We start from the raw sequence: 26,563 nt of genomic DNA, 5'->3' as shown, positions 1-26,563 counted from the left end.
AGACTAGGGGGATGGGGTTCAGGGAAGTCTTTACAGACAAGAAGATACTTACAGGAATGAGTTTGTGAGACAAAAAGGGGAAAGATTTCTAGGTGAAGGGAATAAATACAAGTGGAGAAACAAGGAATGAAGAGACCACAGACGTGCCCTTCGGTGCCAGGAGGTGAGGTTGCCCAGGCAAGCAGGGGCTGTATCCTACTGTTGAACACAGTAGGAGTGGGATTAGCTTTGGCATTTTGTAAAGATCCTTGGGTCAGCTCCTGGAGGACGATGAATCTGGCAGGTGGGATTGGGGGGGGGGGGGGAGGGGGGAGGTGTGTCAGTAAGAATGAGAAGACCAGCAAAAAATGCATTTCTGTGGAAATGCAGGTGAGAGATGACAGGGCTATCGGGTTGGGCAGCGTTAGACAAAAAAGGGCCAATTCTAGAGAAATTAAGGCAGTGTAATCAGCAGGCAGGTTGACTGATTAGATATGATGTAAGAAAGAGGGAAGTGACTCTAAGGTGACTCTCAGGTTTCTGGCTTAACGAAGTAGATGATGATATCTCTACCAACATAGAGAATGCAGGAGTGGGAGCAGATCTTGGGAGGGGCTGGAGGAAACATGGTGACTTTAGTTAAGGACTGATTGAGCTTCACGGGCTAAGGGTCATCCAGGTGGAGATGTTCAAGTATCTGCAATGCACTAGGCATTGAGTATTTGGGTAGAGGGCTCTGGGATGGAGGAAGAGATTTGCAGAGCGTCAATGTATCAAGACAGCTGAAGTCAGGTGAGGAAGTGAGACTGAATATTCAGAGACACTGTGTAGATCGAGGCAACAGAGGATTAAATATAGGACCCATCCAGCCTGTTTTCATAACCTTTACTGTGACAGGCAAAAAAAAAAAAAAAAAAAAAAAAAAAACCAAAAAACCAGATAGGACCCATATCTGGGAATGCCAATATTTAGGGGGCAAACTCAAGTCCCCAGAGCAAAGACCAAAGAGGAACTGTCAGAAAGGGAAGAAAAACCTCTCTGGAACAATGTCCACAAAGTCAAAGGAAGAATGAATTTCAAGAAGGGGAAAATTGCCAACAACACGCACCAGTGTGGAGGTCAGTTAAGATGAGAATGGAAGATGCTCACCACGAACAGGACAAGTGCCCATCCTGACCAGAGCTGTTTCAAGGGGAAGATGAGACTGGAATTCGACTCCAGTGGCTGACTGGGAGGTGAGGCACTTCACTGGATCCCAACTGATTACAACAAAGGCTGGAAACCATCAGTGTCCAATCACAGAGGGCTGTTAAATGACAGCAGATCAACTGAATTGGCACATCAAGCTATCATTTAAAATTATAGCAAGTCTATCCAGCAACAAGGAGAATAATGATATAATCACCGATGAAAAAGAACACAGACGTTATCTATCCTATGATGGCAATGAAGAAGTTATGAAAACATATAAACAAACTGGAAAGCAAATGGGAACATGATTTGATGACAGGATAGGGCTGTGTGCATTTCTCTTTTTAAATTGTAGTTATTATTTGTGCCATGTTTGTGTAATGGACAATTTTTCAGTACTTTTCAGGATGCATTACTGTGTATAAAATCTTTGTAACAAGTTGGTCAGAAGACCTCGAATTAATGTGATAAACACTTTTAATCAGATTTCTTCAAGAATATTACAATTTGGATATATATACACATATATATGTACATATATACACATACATAAAGACACGCACATATACATGTGTATATATGTATATACATATATATATGTTTTTACATATATATTTGCAATATAGTTATAAAGTATCATTAAATGGGAACAAAGGGATCTGACATAAAAAGTTTACAGGTTGGGGTACCTGGGTGGCTCAGTTGGTTAAGTGTCCAACTTCGGCTCAGGTCATGATCTCATGGTTTGAGTTCAAGCCCCCACTGGGCTCTGTGCTAACAGCACAGAGTCTACTTTGGATTCTCTCTCCCTCCCCACACTCTCTCTCCACCCCTCCCCTGCTTGCTCTCGCACTCTCTTAAAAATAAAATAAATAAACATTTGAAAAGTTTCCAGGTTAACTGAACAATTTAATTGGCTTGTATGCCGAATGGCAGACTGGAATCATAGAGACACTTCCTTGCAACAAACATTTCCTGAAGTCCCCCCACCCATGTGCCCTGGGGTAGATACAGAGAAGATAAAGATGATATATACTGGGGGCGGGGAGTGGGGGTGCTCACAGTGTGATCAAGACAAAACCAAGTAAACAAATGATGACAAGGCGGGAGAGTTGCTCAAGTACAGAATGACTAACACGCGGAGGTAGCAGTTAAAACTCTGCCCGAGGGAGGGGCACCTTTTGGGAGAACAGGCCTGGCCTTCCCTTACCTCCCCTGTCGTGGCCTCGTCTCTGCTGGCTTCTCCCACTCTTCTCAGTGCAAACAGCCATCCCAGTAACCTCCCATGTTCATGTGAAGGACTCCTTCCATCAGCATCCCCCACAACCCCTAAAACAGCATCCAGGAGAGAGGCATCGAAAGTTCTGCTCTGCCCTTTATGTCTTTACTTTTTTATTGCTCACTCTCAAAGTCTGTTAAAGTACTCTTCCTTTTTTTGCGGGGGGAGGGAGGGTCAGGGGACTAGCTACCTAAGTTTCCCAAATCCTAAGTTTCTAGTTAAAGCACTGATACCTATGTACGGAACTGCTTCTAGTCCCATATAGTCCTGCATGACCCCCCAAGCCCCACAGAAACACAGACTTTTGATTGAGACGCTCCTCATTGCAATCTATGATGGTTCTAGAAATATGATACAATGGAACAAACTTGACTCTAAGTGTAATGGTCATAGGTTTACACACATTGCAGAGAGAGTAAGTTATTTTCAAGCTAGCCTTTAGCACTTAGAATCCTGCAAACAAATAGGGGAGTGCGTTATAATCCACTAGAAAAACCCCCAGGTTCACCTCAGCCTTTGGGGCAACTCAAGACTCTTGCTTTATGTTTAAAAGCATTGTGTTTCTAATTTCCTGCCAAGTACTGCAGACTCCCTGTCTCCAGGATTGTTCCCATACCTTAATATTATATAGGAAGAGCAGAAAGCTGCCTCCAGTTTGCCACTTTCCTAAACATCCAGACTTCTACATGTTAGTGTCCCAAAGGTCACTGCCAATTTTTACACAGACATTCTTCTGTTCAGGAAATGGTAATTACATTGTTCCATAATTAAGAAAACTATTTTCGGGGGGTTCCTGGGTGGCTCAGTCAGTTAAGCGCCCGACTTCAGCTCAGGTCATGATCTCGCAGTCTGTGAGTTCAAGCCCCGCGTAGGGCTCTGTGCTGACAGCTCAGAGCCTGGAGCCTGTTGAGGATTCTGTGTCTCCTTCTCTCTCTGACCCTCCCCTGTTCATGCTCTGTCTCTCTCTGTCTCAAAAATAAATAAATGTTAAAAAAAAATTAAAAAAAGAAAATAATTTCGGTTTTGTTCATTTTTTTTCTTAGACCAGTGAGTTTTGGCAAAATAAATAATAATAATAATTAATAATAAGATGCCAATTATAAAGCATTCAAAACAGTTCAGAAAAGCACAAATAAATGTAAAAATCATCTAAAATCCTAATAACCAGCTTCAAAATTAGGTGGCCATTCCAGACATATGCACAGATACAGATAAAGAGCTAGTTAGGAGACTACCCCCAGAGACCAGAAAAATTTAAACAAAAATTAGTCTTACTACAGTGCTATTTTAATTGAAAAATAGTAAATAAAATTCTATTTGATATTGACAGAAAAAGAAAATTGAATAAAACAAAAGAACCCTCATGAACACAAATTAAGTTATTTCTTCAACATGATATTTATCCCCAAAAGATCATCTAGAGAGAAAAGATTAACTCCCCCCCCACCCCGCCAAAATCTTCAGTAGTGAGTTTCCAAAGACACTTCTAAAACATGAAGACATTAGCATTTTATTTATGAAAAATCACATGTTTCAGTTTTAGAAAGTTTCTCTTCCTCCAGGACTCGCCTCTTTGCTGTCTCCCTGCATCCAATCCCCCAGTCCATCCTCCCCAAGCAGCCAGAATGATCTTTTCATGAGACAAATCAGATCTCGTAACTCTGTGCTTTCAAACCGATGCAGACTTCTTGCCATGGCCTCGTTTCGGGCTGAATGTTTGTGTCTCCCTCAGCCCCCCAAAGGGGCTGAAGCCCTAACCCCCAATGTGGTGGTATCTGGAGATGGGCCTTTGGGAGGGAATAGGTTTAGATTAGGTCATGAGAGTAGGGCCCTCACGATGGGATTTGTGGTCTTATAAGAGGAAGAGAGAGATCCCCCTCCAGGCTCATGTTCTTAGGAAAGACCATGTGAGGACACACGGAGAAGGCAGCTATCTAGAAGGCAGGAGGAGGGCCCCCACCAGGAACCAAATCTGTCAGCATCTTGATCTCGGACTTTGTGGTCCCCTGAACTGTGAGAAGTAAATGTCTGTTGTTCAAACCACCCAGTCCATGGCATTTTGCTCTAGAGCCCAAGCTGGCTAAGACAGCCTCCAAGTCTGCTGCCTCCTCCAAACCCAGCTCATCCTGCTCTCTCCCAAGCTCAGGTCCCGGAGCCACACTGGCCTTTCTTTGTTGCTCTTGAGACCCTGCCAGGCGCATTTCTGCCCCAGAGCCTTTGTTTGAGCTTCTCTGCCTGGACCACAGAGCCAGCTTCTGCTTAGATTTCTCTTTCTCTCTAGAGCAGGAAGCATCCCTTGAAGCGGCAACCAGGAAGTGATGCCCTCGGGAGAGAGTCAAGTTTAAGTCAAAGCAGGGACACAGAGTCCAGCTGAGTGCTTTCCTTATGGCAAAGCAAGCATTTCAGAGAGCAGAGTGCAGGGGTATGAAAAGGTGGGGGAGGTGGGTGGTCTCCCTGGCTAAGGGAAGCCGAGGGAGGAACCACAGCAGGAAGGGAGGACAGCCCAAGACAGCAAAGGACACTAGTATCCACAACTCTCCCTTCTTAACTTTATTAGTATTATTACTCTTGGTAACACATTGGCAGGGATGCTGTTATTACCACAATGAAAGGATGTCAGAGTGAGCGCAAAAGTGATGAAAACATCAGCCAGTCTAACAGGAGAGAAAGTTCTCTCAGTTCTCAGTGGATGGTGGCTTTCAATTCACTCTCTCCTCTTTCTGCCATTGGCACAAATCCCAACCCCCAGCGTCTTGCTCCCGGTGTGAGAACCCGGCAGTGATTCTCACATGCCGGGGTCAGCCGGCCACAACACGGGCAGAAGAATTCGCCGTGCGCCTCAGAGTCAGCCGCGGGCTGGCTGGATGAGGTGTCTGGGGAGGCCGGGGCTTGCTGCTGGGGGAGGGCTGGTGGACCTCGTGGTGCCAGGCTGCCCACGTGCAGGCTCCTAGGACACTCAAGGGGATGGTCCGAGCGTGCTGAGGCCGACAGGCAAGGTCAAAGTGTGCTCAGCCTGATGGACAGGGGATTGGGACAGAACATAATCCAGCTGTGGGCCTGGAGATCCTAGAAGCACCTTCCGAGGCACAGTTTGGTGTAGACAGGCCCTTCCGGGAAGCAGGCTCTGCACTGGAGAGAGTCCTCCCTGGCGGGGTGCCCTGGGGCCCCCTGCTCACGCTGCTGGGTATACAAAATCCACACTCTTTTCAGGGACAGATGCCACTTAGTAACCCTCTATTTAAAACCAGCAACAGGGCGCCTGGCTGGCTCGGTGGGTTGAGCATCCGACTTCAGCTCAGGTCGTGCGTTCAAGCCCCGAATCAGGCTCTGTGCTGACAGCTCGGAGCCTGGAGCCTGCTTCAGATCCTGTGTCTCCCTCCCTCTCTGCCCTCTCCTGCTCATGCTCTGTCTCTCTCTCTCTCAAAATTAAATAAACATTGAAAAACAAAACCCAAAAACAGCAACAACGAGATGTGCCTGGCTGGCTCAATCAGTAGAGCTGAGCAGCTCTTGATCTTGGGGCTGTGAGTTCAAGCCCCATGTTGGGGGGATACAGAGATTACTTCAAAATAAAATGTTAAGACAACACCACCAACAACAAACAAAGCGTGATAAACAAAGGTTGATTCCAGGCGTATTATGTACCAAAACTCTTCCAAACTCTGCTGTAACTCATTTCACGCAGAGCCGCACAGCGCCCATGAATCTTTGGTATATTTGGTATTACTGCTGTGCTTCAGTGGTGAGGAAACTGAACTTCCGTGGGGGGAAAACAGCTGCTGCCTGAATTTCTCGTCCAGTAGAAGGCAGGGAGGCTCCAGGGGCAGGTCTGTGGGAGTGAAGCTCATCCTCACGACTGCTCTCCGGCCGCCACGTTCACTGTCAACCGCAGACAGACGACTGCACAGGTCAGGGGCTTGTTGCTACTGTGGTTTTCTCGAACAGAACTCAGGAGGGTTTCTGCCGAACGGAGTGCTGGGGGATCATGTTTGTGAAATTCTTGCTCCACCACTTTAAAAGGTAAATGCCACAGCTCTCTCCTCCAGCCATCCAAAATGCAGAAAGGAAAGAAGGCCGGTGGGGGAGAAGGTGGCCAATCCCCTGCTTGAGAAAAGGCCCAAGAATTCTGGCATCGGACAAGACATCCAGCCCAAAAGGGACCTCTCCCGCTTTGTCAAATGGCCCCATGACATCAGGCTGCAGTGGCAAAGGGCTCTTCTCTATAAATGTGTAATGCTGCCCCCCCGCCCCGCCCCTGAGATTAACCGTGGACCGCCAAACAGCTGCTCAGCTGCTTAAGCTGGCCCCCAAGTACAGACCAGAGACAAAGCAAGAGAAGAAGCAGATTGTTGATCCAGGCTAAGGAGAAAGCTGCCAGCAAAGGGGATGTCCCCACTAAGAGGCCACCTGTCCCCACCTTAGTGGAAAACAAGAAGGTTCGGCTGGTAGTGATTGCACATGCTGTGGATCCCACTGAGCAGGCATCTCCCTGCCCACCTGGTGTCCTAAGATGGGGGCTCCCCGCTGCATCACCAAGGGGAAGGCCAGGCTGGGCGTCTGGTCCACGGGAAGACCTGCACCGCTGTCACCTCCATACTAGGTGCTCCGGCTGAGCTAGTGGAAGCCATCAGGACCAATTACGATGACAGAAACGATGGGATCTGCTGCCACTGGGGAGGCAACGTCCTGGGTCCAAAGTCGGTGGCTCATATTTATTACCAAGCTGGAAAAGGCAAAAGCCAAAGGACCGGGCCCCAATCCGGGCTGAGTGAACGCTGTTAAACTCTCTGTACATAGAACTAATAAAAAGTTCTCTTTCAAAAACAAAAGGAAATGCCATCTGACTCCAGCCACCGGTTAGTTAATGAGACTCCTTGATGCAAATGCAATCTGACATCTAACTGAACTTCAGAGCACCCACTCCCTAAACAAGTGCTTTGAGAAAAAAACACTTCAGTATGTTAAAAATTGGACTAAACAAAAAGGCTCTCATCTCACAGGTAAGGAGGGAATCTGAGGTAAGAGAGGCCCCAGGGACCATCGCATGAGACACAGGTCCTCCCGGGAGCCAGAGGGGCCTCTGGCAACATGTGAATTGCTTTAAGAAATTATCACCAGAACCTTCTAGTCCTAAGAATTCAGGATCCCCTATCAGCACAGATTAAAGGAGCTGAAGAGTCTCCTAGATTTTCAAAGACTTCTCAGATCTGAAAGGGGCCTTTAGAAAAACACTGGGAGCAGACAGTTTTCCAGGCCAGTCACAAAGAGCATGGGCCTCTGGAACAAAGGAAGCAGGGCCTGGGAAAGGCACTTCCAAGGAGGCATTGTTCAATCATACTCGAAGACCTGGCTCGCAATATTTATGCTCCTATGGGACTTCTGCTAAATTTCCCTGATGACCAGAATTACCTGAGGCATCCCAGTCCCTCCCTGAGATGCTGGGGGTAGGGCTGGTGTGTGAGAAGGGGCAGGGGATTGGTTGTTTTGAGCATGCACCCTCCTCCCCAACCAAATGAGTCTCCTTATCAGGGAGGTCTGGGAAATTCTGCCAAAGGAACATTGTTTCAATGCTTGGGCACAAGACAGGAAGACCACAATTTTGAAAGCAGGTAAAACATTCAAACGGCAAGAAAATCATCATCTCTATTTGCAAACTTTTGTCTTTGGTTTGCAAAGGAAAGGATCTGGTCCCATCATTCTTTTTGTTATATTTCTTTACATATATATTTGCATATACATCTCTCATTTGTATTTCAGTTATTTTTATATACATGGTACTTGTTTATTTACCGAAACCATACAGTAGATCATAAAAAAAAGTAGCAAAATATAACTAAATTGTTGCCATCCAGGGAGCAAACTACTGTTAGTAACTGTGTGAGTATTCTTCCAGGTACCTGTATGCAGGTAAGCATATAGATATCATATATAACTTTGCACATCTTGGGGCCATACTAAGCATGCACTTTTGCCTCCTTTATTTCTACGTAAGAACGTTGCTTGACTATTTTTTCATGGCAATATAGATTTATATCATCATGTGTCTAACTGCATAATACTCCATTTGTATGAATATACTATAATTTGCTCAATAAATACTTTTATTTGAAGTTCTTTTTTAAAAACTGGTACAGAGGACAAGGAAAAAGAATCAGATGGATGAAACTCCTAGGATTTATTTCACATACATAATGAGAAAGTAAGATGCTTGTAAAACTAAAGCAGAATTTATAAGACAGGTAGAGGGTAGATACTAAGTTACTAAGCTGTAAGATGTGTTAACCAGAATAAATGGAGCATTTGCGTATTAAATATAAATCAAAAGATTTCAACAAATAACAGCGTTAGGACACCTGGGTGGCTCAGTCAACCAGTTAAGCGTCCGACTTTAGCTCAGGTCATGATCTCACAGCTCATGGGTTCAAGCCCTGAGTCAGGCTCTGTGCTGACAGCTCAGAGCCTGCAGCCTGCTTTGGATTCTGTGTCTCCCTCTCTCTCTGCCCCTGCCCTGCTTGTGTTCTCTCTCTCTCTCTCTTTCTCTCTCTCTCTCTCTCAAAAATAAATAAACATTTAAAAAATGTAAACAAATGACAGTGTTACTTAGAAAGAGAGGGAAAGACAAAACAAATCTTTTTTTTTTTAATGTTTATTTATTTTTGAGAGAGAGAAACAGACAGAGGACGAGCTGGGGAGGGGCAGAGAGAGAGGGAGACACAGAATCTGAAACAGGCTCCAGGCTTTCAGCTGTCAGCACAGAGCCCGACTCGGGACTCAAACTCACAAACAGTGAGATCATGACCTGAGCTGAAGTTGGATGCTTAACCGATTGAGCCACCCAGGCGCCCCCAAAGTAAATCTTAAATAGTAATAATATTTAATAAAACACTAGTAAATTCAATAAATATCTAATCTATAATTGTATTTATTTAGATACAATATGTAGTGATAATATATTTTATAACCCATAATTTATATTTTCAAAAAGACTTCCTATTTAACAAAATACTAATACTATATAATAAACCCCAGTTCATGTTACCTCCAGATTGACAGTTATGTCAATCCTAAATTGACCACCTACTGGTGACACTCCTTATGTGCAATTCTGGCCTCTCAGAGATATCATGGACTCACCCCAATACATGGGCTTAGAAAAGTCAGTTGAAGGTGAAAACTTGCAACTTTTCTTCTGTGCATCTGAGAGCCCCTCTGCAGTCCCGTCTCCCCTGGGGCTCCTCAGTCTATCAGAATAGTTGGGGAGCTCACCCCAGCAGCATAGACCCACACAGTAGTGCTCAGGCTTTAGGGCATCAGAAACTCCTGGAAGGGCTTGATAAAACAGATTCCTGGGTCGTACCCCCGCCCCCAGAGTTTCTGCTTCAGTCAGCGTGGGGTGAAGCACAGGAACATGCATTTCTAACAAGTTCCCGGCCAGGCCATTCTTGGTTTCTTTCCCTGATCTAGTTCTCATCGTCCGGTTGCTAAAGTATTTTGATTCTGGTTCTAAGTCTTGGGATAGTATCCCTCTTTCTTGTCAAATTTATCATGCTGAGCTGAAGCCATCAGAAGAGACAAATTTAAACTTTAACATATCATAAAGACTCTTTCACAGCATGTTGACAGAGTTAATTATTTTAGTTAACTAGACATAAGACCTGAAGTTGATTTTCTGAAGACCTGAAGTTGATTTTCTGAATATCAACAATTATATTTCAAATATCAATATCAAATATTAAGAGTAACTACAAACGGGGCGCCTGGGTGGCTCAGTCGGTTAAGCGTCCAACTTCAGCTCAGGTCATGATCTCACAGTTTGCGAGTTCGAGCCCCGCATCAGGCTCTGTGCTGACAGCTCAGAGCCTGGAGCCTGCTTCAGATTCTGTGTCTCCCTCTCTCTCTCTGCCCCTCCTTGGCTCACACTCTGTCTCTCTCTCTCTCAAAAATAAATAAACATTAACAAAAAGAGTAACTATAATCAAATATCTATGTATATTATTAAAATCAATCATTTTTTTTAAATATCAATATAATTATGATTAAGTGGGGGAAATTCTGTCTAATCTTGCTATACAACCAGATTACTTCCAAACAAGAATCAAAATGTGGCTGAACTGAAAACTGCTGTCACCAACCACTCTGTTGATAAAAATGTGACAAAGTACCAAAAATAGGGCTCTAATGATGATACCCCTTCCAAGCAGAAACTAGCTGCAAACTATTTATCTCAATTCTAGCAGGTTAATGGGAATCAGGTTTCCTCTAGGATTCCCCACACAGCCACAGCACCAGGGGCCCAAATCAGGCAGCATGCGTAGCAGTATAACTGCCGATCACAAATAAGACTGAACTCCCATCTAGGGAAGAGCCTTGTCCATGTAAATTTCCTCAGGCAGTGCAGTGCCTAGTTCATAGGGTACCTGGAACCATTACTGGACCGCTAAGTGGCTAGAATAGATGGAGGAGAAGTCTTAGAAAGAAGGGCAGGTGGTGGGGAGGAAAAGAAAGAAGTACAGCGCATCCTTGTAAGAAATTTGGCTGTGACAGATGTCCATCGACTGATGAATGGATAAAGAAGACGTGGTATATATACACAACGGGCTACTACTCAACCACCAAAAAGACTGAAATCTTGTCATTTGCAACGACATGGATGGAGCTAGAGTGTATTATGCTAAGTGAAACAAGTCAATCAGAGAAAGAAAAATACAGTACATGCTTTCACTCATATGTGGAATTGAAGAAACAAGAGATGAACATATGGGAAGGGGAGGAAGAGAAGAAAGGGAAACAAACCACAAGAGAGACTCTTAACAAAAACAGAACAAACTGAGGGTTGATGGAGGGGTGCTGGGTGGAGGGATGGGCTAAATGGGTGATGGGTATTAAGGAGGGCACTTGTGATGAGCACTGGATGTTGAATGTAGCTGATGAATCACTGAATTCTACTCCTGAAACAAATATTGCACTGTATGTTAACTAACCAAAATTTAAATAAATAAATAAATAAATAAATAAATAAATAAATAAATAAAATTCAAAAAGAAAAGAAATTTGGCTGTGAAAAGTAAGAGACAGATAGGGCTCTGGGTTGGAAAGCACCTAGCCATCTCCCCATTCTTAGGTTCCAGATTCTCTCAAACATGCAGGAGTATCATTACATTTCTGTTTCAGACCCTAGCCTGAGCATTACTCATCTATGTGCTATACTTAACAGTGTGCAGACATCTCAGATTTCCAGAGATAGGCCAGATGGCCACCACTTTGTCTTGTTGATTTCATGAGTAAACCACGCGCTCCAATTTTTGTTTGGAAAACATGTCAGTCTATAGCTAAAGCATTCAAAAGTAAGAGTGAACCCTTCTTATTTTTATTTTTCTTTCGTTTCAGTGGTGTACTAGTTTCTCATGAAAGTTTGCTTGAATTGCTAAAATGACAACGTCTTTGGATAAGTATTTAGAACATTTTAAATACTTAGGGAAGAAAATATGGAATTCTTGTGTGGATACCAACAAAACTACTATGTGTCTGAATCTTTATAGATAGACAGTTAAGGTGCTTAAGTTCCTTAATGCTGAAATAATTCCAAGTAAATGTACTTAGGGTACAAGTTTAAGGGCTAACGCATTGTTAACACATCATTTACAAACATTTAGGCTGTTTGGGAAGGACATTAAGAATAGAATAGCTGGGGGCGCCTGGGTGGCGCAGTCGGTTAAGCGTCCGACTTCAGCCAGGTCATGATCTCACGGTCCATGAGTTCGAGCCCCGCGTCAGGCTCTGGGCTGATGGCTCAGAGCCTGGAGCCTGTTTCTGATTCTGTGTCTCCCTCTCTCTCTGCCCCTTCCCCGTTCATGCTCTGTCTCTCTCTGTCCCAAAAATAAATAAATGTTGAAAAAAAAATTTTTTTTTTTAAGAATAGAATAGCTATACTCAGAAAAACTGTGCATTTATAGATAGTTAACATTTTAACAGCAGAAAGAGCACATCATCTGGAAAAAGATAGCCCCTTTCTTTCATGAATTTTAAATGTTTCATATACTCTAATAACTTCCCACAGACAAGCAGGTAAGATAGACAACTGAAATGGAAGAATATCTTATCCAGAAACTCAAGAACCAGAAACTAACAGGCTAGTGGCTTGGCACCCTGGTCTCCACCCCACTGGGTTCCCAGGGAACCTTGTGGAAACATGGCAGAAACAAAGAAAACGCTAGAAGCCAGTAAAGCACTGGGTGACAGAGCACAGCTGTGAAGTCAACAAGCACCTGTTCTGCTAACTTCTTAGATTTAACCTATGACCACTAGTCAACTGTTTCTGATCTACACAGATTTTGGGCACTTACCTAAAACCTCTGAGCCTCCCTTTCTTCAGCTGTAAAATGGTGTTATGGGTTGTATTGTGTCCCTACAACATTCATATGTTGAAGTCCTGACCCTCGTCACCTCAGAATGTGACCGTATTTGGAAACAGGGTCTGGATAGAGGTAATCAAATTAAGGCGAGATTTTCAACAGGTCCTAATCCAATACAATGGTGTCTGTCCAGAAAGGGGAAATTTGGACACAAAGACGGACACACACAGAGGCAAGTCGTGCATCTAGAAGTCAAGTAGAGATGCCCAGAACAGATCTTTCCCTTATAACCCACTGAAGGAAACGCGTCTGCCTGCAGCTTGATTTCAGACTTTCAGCCTCCAGGACTATAAATCTCCCTTGTTGAAGCCAGCTCGTTTGAGGTCCATCAGGAGTATAGTTGGACCTACACCTCACAGGGTGGTTATGAGAATCCAAAGAGACAAGGCAGGGGGCCCTGGGTGGCTCAGTAGGTTAAGTGTCCGACTTCAGCATACAGGTCATGATCTCATGGTTGGTGAGTTCGGGCCCCGCGTCAGGTCAGGCTCTGCGCTGACAGCTCAGAGCCTGGAGCCTGCCTCGGATCCTGTGTCTCCCTCTCTCTCTACCCCTACCTGTGTCTCTCAAAAATAAATAAACATTAAAAAATTTTTTTAATTAAAAATAAAATAAAAGAGACAATGCAGATAAAACATGTATCACAGTACCAACTATTTTATGGGGAGCCCACAAATAAACATAAAGCTTTCATTGTTGTTTTTTTTTTTATGTTTATTCATTTTTGAGAGACAGAGAGAGACAGAGCATGAGTGGGGAAGGGGCAGAGAGAGAGGGAGACACAGAATGTGGAGTAGGCTCTGAGCCATCAGCACAGAGCCCAACGCGGGGCTCGAACTCACGAACCGGGAGATCATGACCTGAGTCGAAGTTGGACGCTCAACCAACTGAGCCACCCAGGTGCCCCAAGCTTTCCTTGTTTTTACTACAGCTCTGATACATGTCATTCATGTTAGAATGACAGCGGGATTCTCACCACACACGACAACTTTTCTTCTAGCCTGGCCTGGGGTGTCCAGACTCTGCTCCCCAAGTTCCTTTTCCCCCTTTGCCCACATAGCCAACAACTTTTCGTCCTCCAGTTGCCTCTCAAATATCACCTCCCCCAGGAGGCCCACCTCACTTAGTCACTGCCTCAGGCCTTCTGCTCACATCCACCAAAAGGGGTGGATACCAGCCTTTTCACACAGCAATGCAATTACTGATTCCAAATTAGACCCCCAAGTACCCCATGGATGAGCCTTTATGTTCCTCCTAATTTCCGTCAGGTTCTGTGTGAGATGCTCGTTAAAGGTTTGAGGAAACAATCCCTTCACCTCAGGGAGGGAAAGTGGCCACATAGACCATCTACATATATATCTTTTTTTTAACATTTATTTATTTTTGAGAGACAGAGAGAGTCAGAGCATGAGCAGGGGAGGGGGAGAGAGAGAGAGAGATACAGAATCTGAAGCAGGCTCCAGGCTCTGAGCTGTTAGCACAGAGCCCAACGTGGGGGCTCGAACCCACGAACTGCGAGACCACGACCTGAGCTGAAGTCAGACGCTCAACCGACTCAGCCACCCAGGCGCCCCCACAGAGACCGTCTATAAACAAGCCCATGCTCTAAACCAGCTCGTAGAAGTGCTTTCTAAGTTAATGGTTCTCAGAAGTGTGGTCTGGAAACCAAGAATGGCCTGGCCAGGAACTTGTTAGAAATGCATATCCCTGCGCCTCATCCCACACTGACTGAAGCAGATACTCGGGGGGGGGGGGCGCACAACAACCCAGGAATCTGTTTTATCAAGCCCTTCCAGGAGTTTCTGATGCCCTAAAGCCTGAGCACTACTGTGTGGGTCTATGCTGTTGGGGTGAGCTCCCCAAGTATTCTGATAGACTGAGGAGCCCCAGGGGAGACGGGACTACAGAGGGGCTCTCAGGTGCACAGAAGGAAAAGTTGCGAGTTTTCACCTTCAACTGACTTTTCTAAGCCCATGCAATGGGGTGAGTCCATGATAAATGTGAGGTATCTAAATTGCCTAACAATGAGAAGCCACGTCTAGGAAGTGAGACTCTGCCCAGACTCACATCCTTCCAGAAGGCTGATATCAGAAACCTCAGGTCAAGGTCAAGGGCAGGCTCTGCAGGCACCCTCCTCCACCCAAGGACACTGGATGCTAATGGATCACCACATGCTTGCTTCGGCAGACTTGGACAGCACCTGAAGATCCTGAACCCCAGGCAACCACCACCGGTGGACCAGAACTGGCTCTTGAGAAAAGTCTGCTACTATTCTCAGTTGAGGAGCTAAGTCCCCACACTCTGGAGAGTCACACAGTCAGCCGGGACGGTAGGAATCGCACTGAAGTTGGGAGTCAGTGTCTGTGCGACTTTAGGGAAATCACTTAAAATCTGTGAATCTCAGTGTTTCTTTATTTGCAAAAGGGAGGTGGTCATAACCCCTTCCCTCTCAGGGTTATTCTGGGGTTAAACAACATCGGTGAATGCACTTTGCCCAGTGCCTGGCTCTTCATAAATGTCTGCTGGATCGGAAACTAAGGTGACAGGAGATGCTCTGGAAAAAAACCGTCGCCATCCAAGCTCACCCGAGACGAAGTCATCCCAGAAAGCCAAGCTTAAGTTTCTACACAGGAAAGAGCTTTAGAACAAGGCTCTGACTTGGGAAAACAAACTGACGTCAAAGGGCCTGTGGTCACTAGTACAGGGAATCAAAACCAGGGAAGTATTTATCAGGGGGGTCCTCTGAGTCACAAAGAGCCTTCCCTCCTCCAGACAATGCCTGCATCATCTCCCTTTGCCACACTCCAGGCTGCTCCTCCAGCTCATTTGACCAAATCAGAAGATCCTACCCAGAAATCTAGTTTCAGGAAAACCACTGCTGGAGTCCAGGCAAGCATCTGCCTTCCTATGTTTGGAAACTTTAAGAGCTCCACAGGGAACATCCCAGCAAACAAAACCCTGACAGTTCAGTGGAAACTAAGGGCTCCCCCGTGCAGGTGTCCCCATTTGGACAACTAGACTCCGAGAAAGGCCTTGGCATATGGCTGGTTCCTGCTATACTTTACTTATTTACCTTCATACTGACACTGTTTTCACAGATGAAGGATCTGAAGCTCAGAAACATGAAGACATGTGCCCCAAATCATTCAATTAGAAGGCAGGAACGCTGGGATTTGAACAGCCATCTGCCACCCTGGAGTGTGCTATTCACAGTCTATTAAACTCCAGCTCTGACACATAGCTAGAATGCACCCAGGCAGGGGCTGCAAGCTTAAACAGACAGGAATTATGAAACAAGCACATGAAAAATATTCCAACCCCCTTCCAGCCGCCATGGACTGACCTATAATCAGGGGTTAAAGCGTAACTAAGAACAAATACATCCCAACGTCTGTCCAAATAAAATTTAATACCTTGTAAATCTCATTTAATTCCTACCTAAAATTGAATCAGTAAATAGATAATACTCACTCTTAGCTCTTTCACTAAAAGCTTGTACATAATTAATCTTTGGAAGCCAGTGTGACCGATGCCTTTAATATCTGCAGCAACGTGCTTATCACTGTTACATAATTCTGCTCCATCAAAGATAATGAAAAAAACATGATTTACCAGAATGACCTATAACCCCAGACACTAACATACCCTGTCAGGCATTTATCCTGAACCACAGGAGTTGCACTTATATGCTCCAGCCAGGAAAGATCTCAATTAGTTCTCATCCAACCGTGGCAAAGCTATACCTAACAATTCAGACCATAAATGCAGGTACGATGCTTCTGTTCCTTGATAAATAAAATATTACAATTAAATTTTCTCTGATATGGAACAGTTTCTCTATCAGCCACATTGAAAACGGTGGCCTCGACTATGTCTAGGATGTGAAATAATTTACACCAAACTTTAGGAGGAGGAGAGCCAGTGACCAGGTTGATGAGAGGAAAAATGAAGTACCTGATAGAGCAGGCTGTCAGGTTGCACACGTCTATGCTTTGTCGAATGCTCACTCCAGGAGGTGCGGCCCAGGTACCAGTCCCACTCACAGGGAGATGACAGTAATGCGGCACTCCGCACCCTGAAAAAGACAGTGCGTTTAAAAATCCAACACGGTCACTCCCAGCACCGTGAGATTCTGGGAAATGCACCGGAATTCACGTACCGCGCAATTCAGCCATTTATAACATGGCTCTTAGTATATTCACAGAGTTGAGCAACCATCACCGTAATCCATTTTAGAACATTCTCATTACTTCAAGAAAGAAGCCTCGCACCCCTTAGACCTCATCCTGCACTGCCCTGGTTCCCCAACCTGGCCACCCCATCCTGGCAACCACCAATTTAAGTTTGTCTCTACAGATTTACCTGTACCGGATGCTTCATAAACAAACGCATAAAATGCATGGCCCTTTGGGGGCGCCTGGGTGGCTCGGTTAAGTGTCCAACTTTGGCTCAAGTCATGATCTCATAGTTTATGAGTTCAAGCCCCACGTCAGTCTCCGCGCAGAGCCTGCCTGGGATTCTCCGTCTCCCTCTCTCTGTGCCTCCCCTACTTGCACACGCTTTCTCTCTCTAAAAACAAACTTAAAAAAATATGTGACCTTTGTGACTGGTTTCATCTACTTAGCATAATGTTTTAGAGTTCCATCCAAGCTGCAGCATGTGTCAGAATTTCACTCCTTTTTATGGCCAAGTAATATTCCATTGTATGGATATACTTTATTTATATTTTCATCAGCCAGTGCACATTTGGGTTGTTTCCACGTTTGGGCTATTATGCACAAGTGTTTAGGCAGACAGTTTTCATACCTCTCAGGTATGTATCTAGGAGTGGAATTACTGCTCCTAGTATTTTCAGTCTTCAAAAAATGGAGAAAATGAAGTTTGGCACCATCATCCTAAGGAATAAGGTCCTATAAGAATTCACTTTTCAGATGAAAAAAATACTCAACGGGTAGAAAACATCTAGAGAAAACTAGTTTGTTTAATTACAGTAAAATGCACTTAACATAATATTTACCATTTTATTTTTTATCATTTAATTCAATTTATTTATTTAGAGAGAGAGCACACGAGAGAGAGAGAGAGAGAGAGAGAGAGAGAGTGGACATGCACAAGCAGGGGAGGGGCAGAGAGAGAATCCCAAGCAGGTTCCACACTGTCAGCACAGAGCCCGACATGGGGCTCGATCCCACAAACTGGTGAGACCATGACCTAAGCTGAAATTAACAGCCAGACACTCAACCAACTGAGCCACCCAGGTGTCCAAAAATTTACCATTTTAAAATAAACAATAGAGAAAAGATTTTAAACTAAAAGAAAATTCATTTTTCATAGCATTTATAATACTGGCTCATCTTTATGTTTATATTTATGGATTGCCCACCATTAGAAAAGATGGCATTGGGGCACCTGGTTGGCTCAGTCGGTTGAGTGTCCAACTCTTGACTTCAGCTCAAGTCATGATCCCAGAATCGTGGGATCAAGCCCTACATCTGCACTGGGCATGGAGTCTGATTGGGATTCTCCCTCTTCCTCTGCCCCTCTCCCTCGATCTCTCTCTCTCTCTCTCTCTCTAAAATTAAAAAAAAAAAAATTTTAATGTACCTATTTAAAAAAAGATGGGGTGCCTGGGTGGCTCAACTTCGGCTCAGGTGATGATCTCACGGTTCATGGACTCGAGCCCCGCATCAGGCTCTGTGCTGACAGCTCAGAGCCTGGAGCCTGCTTCAGATTCTGTGTCTCCCTCTCTCTCTGCCCCTCCCCCACTCACACTCTGTCTTTCTCCCTCTCTCAAAAATAAACAAACATTTAAAAAAATATTAGAAAAAAAAGATGGCACTTTTTTTTTTTACCCCTCATTCTAAGAAAATCCAAGAAACATCCCTTCTGCACATTTTTATTAATCCTGAATATGGGGGCATCTGAGTGGCTCAGTCGGTTAAGGGTCCGACTCCTGATTTTGGCTCAGGTCATGATCTTACAATTCATGGGTTCAGGCCCCATGTTGGGCTCTGCAGTGACAGCATGGAGCCTGCTTGGGATTCTCCCTCTCCCTCCCTCTCTGCCCCTCCCCCCCACACACGCACGTGCTCTCTCTCTCTCTCTCTCTTTCTCTCAAAAGAAATAAATAAACTTAAAAAAAAAAAAAAAAAAAAGCCTGCATATGCCTTTCAAACCACACAGGGAGGCAAGCTCACTTCTGGGCGAGGCCTGGGCCCTGGCAGCTTCACACAGGGCAGTCACGTCAGTGGGAGGAAGAATGTGGCTTCTCGAGTGTTCTGGACCTACTCTTCTGCTTGCGCTTGCGAGACAAAGTGATATTGTGGTGTCTGTGCAAAACCCTGTCTACACAATGAAATAGAAATAAAAGATAGTGTCGATTTTATTTGTGCAGGCAGGGGACACATTTCCCTTCTCCTGCAAGGATCAGCAGGAAATGTAGGAACTGGCTAAGGCAAGGCCATCTGGACAGCCTACAAAGCAAGCCACAGGATTAGAGCCCAGCCCATGCCTGGTTTCTATTATTACTTCCAAAGATAAATAAGTGGCCAGCAAATCAAGATGGGCTTGGTCATGCTTTTGGCCTTAACACGACATTTTTCTACAGGTATCAGCCACAAAAAGTGCTTGTTTCTTGTATTGAAGCAGATTGCTTTTTAACTGTTTTGAATCTTTGCATTTCTAAAACATCTTGGTTTTACCTTTCTTTTATAATAGTCCCAAGGTTTTTGACTGTATAGGAACCACCAATAACAATCAACCATTTCTAAAATACGCTACCATTGACTAGGGGTACTTTGACTAGGGCTACTTTTAAATCTGATAATAGCTTGCGAAAGAACTAAATTATATTCTTAGTTTCCAATAGTATTGGCAGATATGTAAAATTAATGTCAGGTAACATGAGTTAGCACTGAAAAACTGGACAAATTTTAGGGGCACCTGGGTGGCTCAGTTGGTTAAGTGAACGACTTCTGCTTAGGTCATGATCTCACAGTTCGTGAGTTTGAGCCCAGTGTTGGGCTGTGTGCCGACAGCTCAGTGCCTGGAACCTGCTTCAGATTTCGTGTCTCCCTCTCTCTCTGCTCCTCCCCAGCTCTTGCTCTGTCTCTCTCTCTCAAAAATAAACACTAAAAAAAAAAAAAAAAAAAAAACTGGACAAATTTTAAAAGGAAAATCCATAGGTGGATCAGTATTTTTTGTGTTTGAATGTCAATCCCTTTAAACATTTTTTAAAATTTATTTTGAAAGAGAGAGAGAATGAACAAGCACAAGCAGGGAAGGGACAGTGAGAGAGAATCCCAGGCAGGCTTCCCACGGCTCGTGCAAAGCCTGATGCAAGGCTCGATCCTACGAACCGTGAGACCAGAACCGGAGCTGAAATCAGGAGTCGGACACTCAAACTACTGAGCCGCCCGAGGGCCCCCTAAACACTTTTTTCCCCTTTATTTGCAGCTATGCTGAAGCCAAGTTAAGCACTGGCAACTATTTGCTGAGCACCTATCATGTGGCGGGCATTGGGGTGAATGTGCGCGTGCAGAAGTAATCGGAACTGTGCTTCAGTGAACTTGAAACACACAGTCATTGGTTGGTAGCTGGTTGTTCTGTTCTGTCATGTGACTACAGTTTGCAGAGAGAAGTCCAAGCACAGCCCTGTTTGCAGGCAGCAAGACAAAGTACTCAAGTCAAAGGAGGAGGGCGTTGGCGTGAATGAATTCCTTGAGGTCTTGAAAACTGAATCATGACCTGACTTCCAATTATGTTTGAAAATGCAAAAGCAGCTGTTCTTGAATACTACGTGGTATTACATGCTGCAGCAATTGTAATATTTCTTAAAAAGAATGAAAGGGCCTGAATTCTTGGAAAAAAAATACCAGCCTCACTGTCTACTCAACCAGCCCAACGGGGATCTCTGGTCAGGATGCTCGAGGGCAGATTTCCCTCCACACAAGCACCGCCAGCCACCTGCCGTCTCACCACTGACATCTCTAACGACGGCAGAGAGGAGGGAGGCATGGGGACGGCAAGCCCTCAGGAAGATCAGAAAAGTCTGAGGTCAAGAGGAAAGCAAGCATGCTCACGGAGAGCATGTCTCTAGGCGTTTGCTCCTCAAAGTGTGGTTCATGGACTGAACCATCAACATCGCCTGGACCACTGACTGGTCATCACCTGGGTTGACAGCAGCACCTGGAAGCTTGTTAAAATGCAGACCCACGGGCCCCACCCTACCTACAGAATTAGAATCTGCATTTTAACAGAAATTCATATGTCCATACAAATGTGAAAAATAAGACATCAAAGTGACCCTGAAAGATTTGGAATGGATTGGTGAAATTCATCAGCAGGAGATAACCCCTCCTAGGATCTCCAGGAAAGGAGAGTTGACTACTTAGTGAGGTATATGAAGATGTCCAAAGGAAGACTGTGTTAGGTGAAGAGGGAGTCAGCAAACAAAAGAATGAGAACCAGCAAAACAACGTTTAGTCCGTGTGTGTGTAAAGAGCTCAAAGTATTTAGAGATACAAGAAAGATCTCGTTGTTCTGTGATGCAGCACCATTTCATCAGGCTTAAGGGAATGTTCTCTTAAAAAACGGACAGAGGGGCGCCTGGGCAGCTCAGTCGGTGAAGTGTCGGACTCTGGCTCAGGTCACGATCTAGCAGTTTGCGGGTTTGAGCCCCGCATCAGGCTCTGTGGTGACAGCTCAGAGCCTGGAGCCGGCTTCGGATTCTGTGTCTCCCTCTCTCTCCGCCCCTTCCCTGCTTGCACTCTGTCTCTCTCTATCTCTGAACAATAAATAAACATTAAAAAAATTTTTTTAAAGAGAGAATGAGGGAGAGAGAGAGGGAGGGAGAATGAGGAAGAGAGGGAGAGAGAGAAGGGAGACAGAGCATCCAACTTCCTTTATTAAGAATCATTTGGTGGGGCACCTGGGTGGCGCAGTCGGTTAAGCGTCCGACTTCAGCCAGGTCACGATCTCGCGGTCCGGGAGTTCGAGCCCCGTGTCAGGCTCTGGGCTGATGGCTCGGAGCCTGGGGCCTGTTTCCGATTCTGTGTCTCCCTCTCTCTGCCCCTCCCCCGTTCATGCTCTGTCTCTCTCTGTCCCAAAAATAAATAAACGTTGAAAAAAAAAAAAAAAGAATCATTTGGAACAAATAGTTTGACTTCTATTTGCCTTGACTTAGGGAAACGAGGAGAAGCAGAGATGTTTCTACTTAAGGCACTTACTCATTCCAATGGCTACAAAAGATTATCTCCAAAAAGAAATGAATAATGCGGCAATCAATGTACACATCTGAATTGCGTGGGTTTAGGGAAAATCCCTTATAACGAATGATCTTGAGCCAGAAACTAAGAACATCCACCTGCTGTCTGAGGGCCAAGCCCTCGACCGTGATGACTCAAAAGAGGCTCCGTCCACACTTGTAAAAATCAAAGACTAAAATTAGAATTAAGGAATGATGACAATATAGGCCACACATTGCGTCTCTCCAATTTCCTGTATTATTCTGTCCAGAACAAGTATCTCTCGTCAGTCACAATACCCCTTCTCTGCTAAGCCCAGACTTGACCTGGGGGCCTCCCCAGCTTGACGCTACGAGCAGCCCGCACATCACCTAGCTTCATCAAGCCATCGGAGACCTGTCTGCCATCCCTGACAGGAGGTCCTCCCGGCTGTAAACTTCTGCCATTCTAGGACAAACGTCCGACCCCAGTAAGCCCAACCTCTTGGGGGTACTTGAAGAGTCACAATTTGGTCATTACAGAATGTCTTCATCACTAAACATCAACCCACATGGACTCCCAGAGTCACTACATACCCCTTGCCCTCTCGGCACATATATACACTTCCTTCCCTCCTCGAGACAACTGTAAAATAATTAATAATGATGATGAGGCCTCAGGATTCCATTCTGAAGCATCCCTAACATTTCTTAAAGAAACATCTAATGTGTTTCTAATAAAAACTACTTTTTACATATGGGAAGAAAATCTGACTAAATCAAATGTCTCAACAGCAGCACTATTGACATTTGGAGCTTGATAATTTTTTTTTAAGTTTTTGTTTTATTTTGTTTTGTTTTTTTAAGTGTTTATTTATTTTTGAGAGAGAGAGAGCATGAGTGGGGTAGGGGCAGAGAGAGAGGAGGAAGGACAGAGGATTCAAAGCAGACTCCGTGCTGACAGCAGTGAGCCCAACACAGGGCTCGAACTCATGAACCCTGAGATCATGACCTCAGCTGAAGTCAGATGCTCAACTGACAGAGCCACCCAGGCACCCCATTGGGCTGGATAATTCACTTTTGGGGGTAGAGGGGCTGTACTGTTCATTTTAGGATGTTGGACAGCATTCCTGGCTTCCATCCACTAGATAACAGAAGCAACCCCCTAGGTTATAACAGCCAAAATTGTGCCCAAACACAGCATTCTTCACAAAGCTAGAACAAGCAATCGTAAAATTTGTATGGAACCACAAAAGACCCCGAATAGCCAAAGTAATATTGAAGAAGAAAACCAAAACGGGAGGCATCACAATCCCAGACTTTAGCTTCTACTACAAAGCTATAATCATCAAGACAGTATGGTATTGGCACAAAAACAGACACATAGACCAATGGAATAAAAAAGAGATCCCAGAATTGGACCCACATATGTATGGCCAACTAATCTTTGACAAAGCAGGAAAGAATATCCAATGGAAAAAAGACAGTCTCTTTAACAAATGGCGCTGGGAGAACTGGAAAGCAACATGCAGAAGAATGAAACTAGACTACTTTCTTACCCCATTCACAAAAATAAACTCAAAATGGATGAAAAGAACCTGAATGTGAGACAGGAAAGCATCAAAACCCTAGAGGAGAAAGCAGGAAAAAACCTCTCTGACCTCAGCCGCAGCAATTTCTTACTCAACACATCTCCAAAGGCAAGGGAATTAAAAGCAAAAATGAACTATTGGGACCTCATCAAGATAAAAAGCTTCTGCACTGCAAGGGAAACAATCAACAAAACTAAAAGGCAACCGACGGAATGGGAAAAGGTATTTGGAAATGACATATTGGATAAAGGGCTAGTATCCAAAATCTATAAAGAACTCAGCAAACTCCACACCCGAAAAACAAATAATCCAGTGAAGAAATGGGCAGAAGACATGAATAGACACTTTTCTAAAGAAGACATCTGGATGGCTAACAGACACATGAAAAGATGCTCAACGTCACTCCTCATCAGGGAAATAGAAATCAAAACCACACTGAGATATCACCTCACACCAGTCAGAGTGGCTAAAATGAACAGATCGGGAGACTATAGATGCTGGCGAGGATGTGGAGAAACGGGAACCCTCTTGCACTGTTGGTGGGAATGCAAATTGGTGCAGCCGCTCTGGAAAACAGTGTGGAGGTTCCTCAAAAAATTAAAAACAGAACTACCCTACGACCCAGCAATAGCACTGCTAGGAATTTACCCAGGGGCTATAGGAGTGCTGATGCATAGGGGCACTTGTACCCCAAGGTTTATAGCAGCACTTTCAACAATAGCCAAATTATGGAAAGAGCCTAAACATCCATCAACTGATGAATGGATAAAGAAGATGTGGTTTATATATACAAAGGAATACTACTTGGCAATGAGAAAGAATGAAATCTGGCCATTTGTAGCAACATGGATGGAACTGGAGGGTATTATGCTAAGTGAAATAAGTCAGGCAGAGAAAGACAGATACCATATGTTTTCACCCATATGTGGATCCTGAGAAACATAACAGAGAACCATGGGGGAGGGGATGGGGGGCAAAAAAAGTTACAGAGACGGAGGGAGGCAAACCATAGGAGACTCTTAAATACTGAGAACAAACTGAGGGTTGATAGGGGGTAGGGGAGAGGGGAAAGTGGGTGATGGGCATTGAGGAGGGCACCTGTTGGGATGAGTACTGGGTGTTGTATGGAAACCAACTTGACAATAAATTATATTTAATATAAAAAAAATTGTGCCCAAACATTGCCAAATGTCCTCCCTCCTTCCCTCCATTGCAAACTACTGACCTAAATGATTATAATAATTCTCTTAGTGAGATGAGACTATGGATGATTTTGCCCCTTTTTTCCCTATATTTTCTAAATCTTCTCTAATGAATGTGTATTGTTTCTATGACAAAAATAAGCTAGGGATGGGGCTCCTGTGTGGCTCAGTTGGTTAAGCTCAGGTCATGGTCTCACGGTTCATGAGTTCAAGCCCCACATCAGGCTCCACACTGACAGCGCGGAGCCTGCTTGGGATTCTCTCTCTCCTTCTCTCTCTGCCTCTCTGCTGCTTGCTCTCTCTGTCTCTCTCTCTCTCAAAAAATACAAAAATTTAAAAAAAAAGTTTTTTTTAAATAAGCTAGTGACTTTCCACTTTTAACAAAGAAGTATCATTAGCTCCACAGATATCTCAAGTTGACCCTTGAGTAAGTGCCAATGTGTGTGGTTCATACAGTTGAAAAATTCAGTTCAGTCCCTAAAAATACTATCTGCCTTACAGACACCTTAAATTAAACTTCTCTTCAATGTGTAAAAGACACTTAAAAAAAGGGACTCTAGAGAAGAAAGCAGGAATTGAGGCCTCTATTCAAAAAGGAACATCTAAACCCTTCTTCAGCATGGACAATTAGTGGGGCATTAGAAAGACATGTCAAGTAAAATAAAAAGTATTTACCTGAAACATTCCACATGTACACTTTAGTCAGAAAAATACTTGCATTGTAGGGAAAAAAAAATAATAAGGCACACTTACTTCATCTTTGAGAATTGCCACGCACACATACAGGCCATATTTTTAAAAACGTCAAAATCAGAAGATTAAAATATCTGAATGTAAAAATACGCATGACTTCATCTTCTTGGCTGTTAGACTAGGATTTTTCTGAAACTTATTATTACCATGAATTTTATTACTAACTATTTTAATTCAGTCTGGCAAGGCCCTGTCTACCAGGAAGAAACAGGTTCTCCATGACCAATTCGCCATCTATGACCCTCAGGACACGGATGACCCTTTTCTCCACCTAGAACCCGCCCCCCTCACCCAAACACAGACAAAGCATCTTCTGGTCTCCTCTGCTTACCCGGGGTGCTGCCAGAGGTTGACATGTCTTCTGCTCTCAGGGAGAAGCTCCCTTTTGTTAAGCGGGGTGATACCAACCGCGGCTTCCAGAATAGCCATGTATTTCTTGTACCTCATCTTGTCTCTCTCAGTACAAGGTCATGTCAATTTCGGGCACCGTTCAGCTGAAGCAAATGAAGTAATCTTTGCACTACCTGATGCCCCTGTGCTTCTACATGTTCCGTGTACCCCTACCGCGAGCTATTAAACTCTAGAGTGCAGGCTGAGGCCAAGCCACAAATAAATAAAAAAAGAAAGGGCTCGTTCGGATTTCCCTGCAACGTCAGTATTATATAAGGCTAAAGAATTTTGACTAAAGCACTAACGAAAATGACTTGCAGGACAACCGTGGTTCTAAACACAGCAATCTAACGTACACTCCCCAATTAATCCACACATAAATCTTTGAGGCCGCTAATCCTTCAAGTACTAATGGCACAGGAGGTGATTTATCTCAAGGTCTGGAAATAATTGGTCCAAAAAACCCGCGTGGCCTCTGGATGAACTAAAATCAGAAGCTGATTTGCTCCTTCTACAAATACCTCTCTTCAAAACGCTGCGCTTTG

General features: G+C 44.4%; 1 protein-coding gene across 5 annotated transcripts in view; it reads right to left on the bottom strand.

Annotated features, from left to right (window-relative positions):
• Positions 1-26,563, bottom strand: part of TJP2 (tight junction protein 2) — a 128,641-nt gene that overhangs the window by 80,628 nt on the left and 21,450 nt on the right. Inside the window, exons 1-2 of one of the 5 annotated variants that reach the window (XM_086684969.1) lie at positions 25,960-26,370; positions 16,813-16,933 (exon numbers count right to left, since the gene is read on the bottom strand). The exons of 1 other annotated variant lie outside the window; for it this stretch is intronic. In XM_086684969.1, the coding sequence (XP_086541095.1) occupies positions 16,813-16,933; positions 25,960-26,075 (237 nt within the window). In that variant the 5' untranslated portion in view covers positions 26,076-26,370. Of the gene's footprint in view, positions 1-16,812; positions 16,934-25,959; positions 26,371-26,563 lie in introns of those variants that run through there. 3 more of the 5 variants (XM_086684965.1, XM_086684964.1, XM_086684970.1) reach the window with 3 other exon arrangements.

This window comes from Puma concolor, chromosome D4 (genome assembly GCF_028749965.1).
Source record: "Puma concolor isolate L17-30 chromosome D4, mPumCon1.1.hap2, whole genome shotgun sequence".
In the NCBI taxonomy this organism is placed as follows: Eukaryota; Metazoa; Chordata; class Mammalia; order Carnivora; family Felidae; genus Puma; species Puma concolor.
Note: the sequence above shows the minus strand (reverse complement) of the source record. Positions and strands in the feature narration are given on the sequence as shown.